At 53.4% G+C, this 8,345-nt stretch overlaps 1 protein-coding gene across 9 annotated transcripts in view; it reads left to right on the top strand.

The window, feature by feature from the left end:
• PDE4A (phosphodiesterase 4A) overlaps positions 1 to 7,377 on the top strand; it is a 49,222-nt gene extending 41,845 nt beyond the window's left edge. For all 9 annotated transcript variants that reach the window (XM_034657765.1, XM_019801921.2, XM_034657767.1 and 6 more), the window contains 7 exons: positions 156 to 254; positions 352 to 516; positions 999 to 1,098; positions 1,206 to 1,360; positions 1,569 to 1,691; positions 2,131 to 2,313; positions 4,723 to 7,377. In XM_034657765.1, coding sequence (XP_034513656.1) covers positions 156 to 254; positions 352 to 516; positions 999 to 1,098; positions 1,206 to 1,360; positions 1,569 to 1,691; positions 2,131 to 2,313; positions 4,723 to 5,412 — 1,515 coding nt within the window. In that variant the 3' untranslated portion in view covers positions 5,413 to 7,377. The remainder of the gene's footprint in view (positions 1 to 155; positions 255 to 351; positions 517 to 998; positions 1,099 to 1,205; positions 1,361 to 1,568; positions 1,692 to 2,130; positions 2,314 to 4,722) is intronic.
• The last annotated feature ends 968 nt before the right edge of the window (positions 7,378 to 8,345 follow it).

Genomic DNA, 8,345 nt, shown 5'->3' on the forward strand with positions numbered 1-8,345 from the left:
AGCAATAATGGTGCTACTTTCACGCCAGAGCTGTGAATTGCTAGGAAAGAGTCGAGAGGGGTCAAGATCATCCGAGAGGAACTTCTGACCCAAGTGGCTGGGAGCTTGGCCCTGGGTCTTGTGGGCTCCTGACCTCTGGCCTCCAACTCTGCCAGGAACTGGAGAACTTGAACAAGTGGGGTCTGAACATCTTTTGTGTATCAGAATATGCCGGAGGCCGTTCCCTCAGCTGCATCATGTACACGATATTTCAGGTAGGGTGGGCCTAGTGGGGCAGGGTGCAAGGGAGGGGGCCAGGATGGAGAGCGGAGAGGCAGCGGGAGTCACTGCCCCCCTTGTACCTACCCTCAGGAGCGGGACCTGCTAAGGAAGTTCCGCATCCCAGTGGACACCATGGTGACGTATATGCTGACCCTGGAGGACCACTACCACCCTGATGTGGCCTACCACAACAGCTTGCACGCGGCTGACGTGCTGCAGTCCACGCACGTGCTGCTGGCCACACCCGCGCTCGATGTGAGCCTGGCCCCCATGTACCCCCACCCTGTCTCTCTCTTGCTCTCACTGCCCACCTCCCATCTCCCTTTTGTCTCTCTGGCCCTGGGTCTCTGACCTCCATCTCTCCGATCCTGTGCTTCTTTCTGACTCTTATCTCTCTCTCCTGCCCCGCTCTTTTGTGACACCCCCATCTCTCTCTCTCTTTTTTTTTTTAAGATTCTTTTTTTTTTTTAAAGATTTTATTTATTTATTTGACAGAGATAGAGACAGCCAGCGAGAGAGGGAACAACAAGCAGGGGGAGTGGGAGAGGAAGAAGCAGGCTCATGGCAGAGGAGCCTGGTGGGGCTCGATCCCATAAAGCCGGGATCACGCCCTGAGCCGAAGGCAGACGCTTAACCGCTGTGCCACCCAGGCGCCCCCCCCATCTCTCTCTTATCCTGTCTCTCAGATCCCCCATATTTCTAACCCATCTCTCTCCGACCCCACTCTCTGCCCCTAGGCTGTGTTCACGGACCTGGAGATTCTTGCCGCGCTCTTCGCGGCTGCCATTCATGACGTGGACCACCCTGGGGTCTCCAACCAGTTCCTCATCAACACCAGTGAGTGGCCCCCCCGGGGGCGGGACCTGCCGGGCTGGAGGTGGGGCCTGCGCTGCTGCCCCGTGGCCCCTGCCCATCCCTGACCACCTGCCTGGGCCTGGGCGCAGATTCGGAGCTGGCGCTCATGTACAACGACGAGTCGGTGCTGGAAAACCACCACCTGGCCGTGGGCTTCAAGCTGCTGCAGGAAGACAACTGCGACATCTTCCAGAACCTCAGCAAGCGACAGCGGCAGAGCCTGCGCAAGATGGTCATCGACATGGTGGGCGGGGCCGGGGCGGGGACCCGACAAGAAAGGTCGCCTCTGCGGCTTGGGGAGCGGCAGGGTCCAGCACCGGAAGCCCCGGGAGAGGCGTCCCTGGTGGGGGCTGGGAACAGGTTGTGCCAGTGAAAACTATAGAGGCACAGGTCAGGTCGGTACGGCCCAGAGCAGGGCTTCAGCGGCCCCTGTGATGCCCCCTCACCCACAGGTGCTGGCCACGGACATGTCCAAACACATGACCCTCCTGGCAGACCTGAAGACCATGGTGGAGACCAAGAAAGTGACCAGCTCAGGGGTCCTCCTGCTGGACAACTACTCCGACCGCATCCAGGTGCCCCCTCGCCCACCATATAAGGAGACTAGAGCCTCTCTCTTTCTCTCTCCCCCTTGGGTCTGGGTGGCTCGCCTCCTTCAGCATCCAGCTCCCATGTTGCCCATGTTCCTGTCTCTTTCTTTTCTCTCTCTCTCCCATCTCTCCATCCCAGCCCCCATCTCCTGCCATCCCTCCTCATTTCCTCTTCCCTTCCTTCCATCAACCTTTTCCTGTCTCCTCTGCCTCCCCCAACATCACCTTCATTCCTCTCCTCCACTCATCTCTTTCTTTTCTCTCCTCCTCCCTTCCTCTCCCCTCTCCCTGCCATTTCCCCTCCCTCTCTCCATTGTCCCACTACCCCTTCTCCTCACTCTCCCCATACAGGGGGAGGTAAGGAAGCATGAGGTCCCACGCTGTGACAGGGGCATGGCCTCTGAAGGTCCCCCACCTCGTGCAGGTCCTTCGGAACATGGTGCACTGTGCGGACCTCAGCAACCCCACCAAGCCACTGGAGCTGTACCGCCAGTGGACAGACCGCATCATGGCCGAGTTCTTCCAGCAGGGCGACCGGGAGCGGGAGCGGGGCATGGAGATCAGCCCCATGTGCGACAAGCACACAGCCTCAGTGGAGAAGTCTCAGGTACAGTTTTGCGGGTCCTGTGGAAGGCAGCAGGGTGGCCCTCCCCATACCATGGTGGCATAGATCCCCGAGAGGCCCAGACGCTCCTGACGTGCCCCTCTACAAAGTCTGGGTTTTCTGTGTTTTGTTTTTGTTTTTTTTTTCCTTTTCTATCTTGATGGGAAATTTGCAACATTTTCTCTTCTATAGAACAACTAAATTGAGCCTCTGGACTCACCACTTGTAGACCTGAGTCAAACAGTTCTAACTCCTGTGCAAGCCACCAAATAGCATTAATAATAATACTTACCCAGCTCTTAGTTACAGACCTTATGTCCATACAGCCTCTCAATTTCCCTGTAACCTGGCCACTGATCTTGCCCTTGATTTTTGGTGCATTTTTTTTTTTTGAGATTTATTTATTTATTTGATAGAGAAAGCAAGAGACAGAGCATGAGCAGAGAGGGAGGGGCAGAGGGAGAGGGAGAAGCAGGCTCCCCGCTGAGCAGGGAGCCAGATGTGGGGCCTCCATCCCAGGACCCTGGGATTATGACCTGGACCAAAGGCAAATGCTTAGCCTTGATTTTTGGTGGATTTTGAAATGAGATGCGATGACTCGTCATCGTGTGCTTATTTAACTTAACAAGAGGTACAGAAACACAGTCTTGTTTGTAAAGTGTGAACGTGAAAGCTTCTCACCCTCCCCACTTCCAGTCTCCTCCCTGGTGAGACCTACTTTTCTTGGTTCACTGTGCAGGCCTCTCCAGACCAGAGTTACCCAGCACTGGCACTGTTGACATTTGGGGCCGGATCATTCTCTGTCACGGGGCGGTCCTGTGCATTGGAGGATGTAGAGCTGCATCCCTGGCCTCCACCCTCCCCTTCCAGTTACAACAACCAAAAATATTTCTGGATGCTTCCAAATGTCCTCTGAGCCTGCAGATCACCCCCATCCTCCAAAGCCTGGGAAAACCAGTTTCATACATTTTATTATGTAGTTATGTTTACAGGCAACTTAATAGTTCATGGGTTTTGCTTTTTTAAAGTTTTTTTTTTCAATTTTATTTATTTATTTGATAGAGAGCACAAGCAGGGGGAGCGGCAGGGAGAGGGAGAAGCAGGCTCCTGGTGAGCAAAGAGCCCAATGTGGGGCTCGATCCCGGGACCCTGGGACCATGACCAGAGCCAAAGGCAGATGCTCAACCGACTGAGCCACCCAGGTGCCCCATGGGTTTTGCTTTTTTTTTTTTTAATATGTATTTTAATCAATATATACCGATTTTTATACAGCTTGCCTTTTCTTCCAAACAATGCCTTGGAGATCTGTCCAAGTTATTCCGTGTAGATTTAGCTCATCCTTTTTGACTGTTGTATAGTATTCTCACAGTATAGATGGCTAATGGTTTCTGGGGAGACATGTTTTTTCTCCTGTAGCTGGACATTTAGGTGTCGAGGAGTTACAAATTCACAGCGACTCAAACAAGATAAATCTTCATGTTTGTTCCCTCTTATGTCAAAAAGCCTAGAGAAAGAATACCGCTCCCTTGGGCTCCATGAAATGGTCAGGCACCTAGGAGATTTCTCTTCTATCATCCGAAGCATGGGGCCTCTGCCCCCAGAGATGCCTCTCATGGTCACAGATGCTGTGTAAGCTCTAGCCATTCTGGCTACAAAGCAGGGAGGAAAGGTCTCTGCCAGTTGAGGCAGCACCCCTACCCCCGACTCCCACCCTAACTCCCATCTTCTACATCTACATGTGGTCACATCACTACCCTCTCTTTGCAAAGGAGGCTGGGAAATGTAGTTTTTAACTGTATGGGGGAAGCATTGCCTCCACCAAGAAAAATCAAGATTCTATTAATAAGAAGGAGGGAAGAGGGACGCCTGGGTGGCTCAGTGGGTTAAGCATCTGCCTTCGGCTCAGGTCATGATCTCAGGGTCCTGGGATCGAGTCCTGTATCAGGCTCCCTGCTCAGCGGGGAGCCTGCTTCTCCCTCTGCCTGCTGCTCCCCCTGCTTATGCTGTCTCTCTCTCTCTCTAACAAATAAATAAAATATTTTTTAAAAAGCTTAAAAAAATAAAAAGGAGGGAAGATAATATCAGAGTGGGTTAGCCAATACTCTGCCACGGAGTTATTTCTAGTTTTTCTTTGTTGCCAAAAAAAAAAAAGTCATTATTAATATCTGTGGTGTACCACAATTTTTTAAAACTAATTCCCAACTGACAGATATATGGAAGTTTCTAGTATTTGTTGGCATCTCATATGTAAAGTCTTTTTTCTTTTTCTTACCCGTGCAAGAGTTTTTCCAGGGTGCATCTGGAGAAGCAAGATGACAAGGTGAAATGCTGTCGGCCTCTAGATCCCACAGCATGGCAGGACGATCTGCACCAGCAGGCCACCAGTTTATATCTTTCTCCCTTCTCTCCCAGGTGGGTTTCATCGACTATATTGTACACCCGCTGTGGGAGACGTGGGCTGACCTGGTCCACCCAGATGCCCAGGAGATCCTGGACACGTTGGAGGACAACCGGGACTGGTACTACAGCGCCATCCGGCAGAGCCCTTCACCACCGCCCGAGGAGGAGCCCAGAGGGCCAGGCCACCCACCCCCACCAGATAAGTTCCAGTTTGAGCTGACGCTGGAGGAGGAAGAGGAGGAGGAGGTGTCTACCGCCCCAGGTGCATCTGAAGTGCGGGACTTGTCCGTAGCCCAGCGTCCATCCCCCGCTGAGGAGCTGTCGGACGTGGATGGCCAGGCCGTGCCCACAGCTGTGAAGGGAAAGGAACCACGCTTCACACAGCAAGCCGACTCAGCAGATAGTGTGGCCGCGGGCCAGGACGAGTCCGTGTCCGCAGATGCCTCCGTGGAGGCTGGGGGCCGCAGCAGCCCCCTGGCCCTGTCTGCTGAGAGCCCTCCTCTGCCTGCCTTGAGGACCCCACCCCCTCCAGAGGAAGCCCCGGGCCTTCCGGGCCTCCCCTCCATGGCGGCCGAGGTGGGGGCCCAAAAAGAGCATCAGGCTGCCAAGAGGGCATGCAGTGCCTGCACAGGAACATCTGGCGAGGACCCCCCCACACTCCCAGCTCCTGGTGGGTGGGAGTCAGCTGGAGGTCCTACCTGAGCCCCAGCCCCTACGCCATGTTGCTCTCCCCGCCTCCCTCCACCACCATCACCCCCCCACCACCTCCTCCACTGCCTCAAAGACTCTTGGGCCTCCTGAGAAAAAAGAAAACAGAAAAGTGGGTTTTTTTCTCTTTTCTTTTTTTCCTCTTTCCCCCCACCCCCACCCATGGGGCCTCTTTTTGGAGGTGGGGGCTGGGGAACAAGGGGTGGAGGTCCTGGAAGGGATTTTATTTTTGGAATTTTAATTGTTACATTTTTAGAAAAAGAAAAAAAAAAAAAAAACCAGGATAAAACACAGCCACTGTAGACACTCCTGTTCCGGACTAAACCCCTCGTGTCCCTCCCGGCCCACCTCCCCTGCCCCAGGTCCCAGGCTCAGTCTTCCTGCCTCCTAGGGCTCCCCGCCTGGGCCCAAGCAGGCATCATGCCTCCTTCCCTCCCTCCCTCCAGGCTTTTCTTCTGAATTTTGGAGGGTCTCTGGAACCCAACCAGGAATAGCCATTCTGGGCGGGGGCTATGGGGGGCTGTTACCGGGGGAGGCCCGGCTCCAGCCCGTCTCCGGCTCATGGCCCACCACCACCCCCAGAAGTCTTCCGCCTCATTTTGCACAAACCTGGCAATACTATCTTGGGGGACAGGGACGGGGCCGGGAGCTGTGCGCCTTCAGATGTAGCAGAGGGGAGGTGTTGGAGGGACATTCACGCCACTAACCTGGGGTCTGAGGTTCGAGGAGGGCCTGATCCCCCCTCCGCTTGCCATCCCCTTGCCGTTCCACTTTGGGTTCTGTTTGAATTTTCTCCATTTAGGAGGGAGATGGCTCTGAACCACACCCCTCCTTCCAGCTGCTTCTCCTCTTGTTTCTGCCTTAATTATTCCTATGGCCGTAGGAGAGGGGTTTGCAGTGGCTCCCACCTGCACCTTGGGTGGGGTGGGGCCAGGCCCAGAGCCCCAATCCTGGGCATCCCCCCCCAGCATCCTCCTGACCCCCTTTCATGACCCTTTGCCCTAGGAGGAAGCAATAACAGTGTGCACCCACATCCCCTTTCTGGGCAGCCCTCTCCCACCCTGGCACCAACCAAAGTCATTTCTCCTTTGCCCCCACCTGGCCACGCCTCGCCCTCACCCCTTAGCTATTCCTGGAGCAATACGACAGACAGATGCAAGGCCACTTTTCTCCAAGCCATGGGGGACTGTTTGGAAGGAAAGACCCCCCCCTCCCCCTCCTTTACGCCCTTCGGCCCAGTTCTGCAGCTGGGCAAGGCAGGGCCTCTCTCTCATTCCCCTACCCCCAATTCTGAGCACACGGTACTGTAGCCCCCAGCTGCCCCCAGCCTTCCATCTGTCTGTCCATCCCTGTGGGGGTACCTCCCACTCCCACCCCCATGATGCTGTACAGGGTTCATTTTTGTAGAGAAATTAGTTTCTGTCCCAGCCAATGACTGGAGTGGGACTTCTTTTGGTTTTCTTTATTTTCTCTTTCTTTCCTTTCTTTTTTTTCTTTTTTTTTTTTTTTGTACATATTGTATGGTTGGTTTGTAAATTATTCTACAGAGGCAAAAAGGGAAAATAAACTTGCCCTTCCCCAGCTGACCCGGTCAGGGGAAGGAGGGGTGGGGTCTCCCAGAGAGAGTCCCCATTCCCACTGTATTATACAAACTGTACCATAGATCCCAAAAGGGTGGATTCCATGCTGCCGCTCGATGGGAAGTCGTGTCATTGTAGGGGGCGAGGGCTGAGCAGAGCCTGCCCCTTCCCCCTTACCCAGGTGTGACTGGTGAGATGGAACCCCACCCCCCAATCAGGGCTCCTCTCCCCAGGGGGGGGCGCAGGACCCCCTGAGCTGCTCTTGTGTTGTCCACTTTGAGGATCCATCAGTTGGTCGGTCTGTTGATCGATAATCAATCCTTCAATCTTGTCTCCAATTAAACCAAGGCTTTCACTGATCTTCCTGGCTTATGTGACTTCCTTTCCCACCCTGCTCTTGGGAGGTGCGCCTCTCCTTGCACTGTCTGCCTGGGGTGGGGGTAAGGGGAAAGGGAGTCTCTGTTCCTATCCCTCCCCAAGAAGATAGAACCTGAAAGGAGGTGCAGCAAGTGTGCCAGGAGGCAGCCCCCCTGCAGCCTGGGCCGGACACCTGCTCACGGACTCCAGGTTGTAATGTGGAGGTTCAGACCAGTCTTTGGAGGCCAGCAGACCCAGATAAACCCCACTTCTCCTGCATAGCATATCTGACACAACTGCTGGGTACTTCTGGAATCTCAGACCCATTCCTGGAAACCTCAAGGGGGCCTGATTGATAATGCCTCCACTGCCTGGCTGCCAGACCACAATAAAAGGTCTCTGGTCAAATTCTGCCATGCAGACATTAAACTTGATAAGTACAAGGGCATTTCCTTACCCCTATAAGTTCTATGAATTCCCAGGATCCTGGCCATTTTGGTGTTGCAACCCGAAGGTTGCATTAAAAGAAAACCAAACAACCTGAATATCTTTTTTTTTTTTTTTAAGATTTTAAGTAAACTCTACTCCCAGTGTGGAGCAGCTCGAACTCACAGCCCTTTGATCAAGAGTAGCATGCTCTATTGACTGAGCCAGACAGATTCCCCCAAACCTGAATCATACCTTAAAGGCAGGGCTTTGTGTTGCTTTAAGCCTGTAAGCCTCATGGTCGGTATCACGTGAGCTAAATCCTCCAAATTCACCCAAGACTGGCTTGAGACTGAAGCTGTTTTGCTAACGTGTTCATTCAAGGTTGGGATGAGGTGGGCAGTAAGCAACTCGTAGAATATTTTAACCAATCCATGTATTTGAATCTGTTAATTCCACTCAAGGGATCCCATTTTTCCCACCTTTATCAGGATAATTAACAAAACCGCTAATGAACGAAACTTCCCCAGTGGACAAAGATGCGGATAACAGAAATGTTTGTGA

This window comes from Ailuropoda melanoleuca, chromosome 4, assembly GCF_002007445.2.
Source record: "Ailuropoda melanoleuca isolate Jingjing chromosome 4, ASM200744v2, whole genome shotgun sequence".
Classification (NCBI taxonomy): domain Eukaryota; kingdom Metazoa; phylum Chordata; class Mammalia; order Carnivora; family Ursidae; genus Ailuropoda; species Ailuropoda melanoleuca.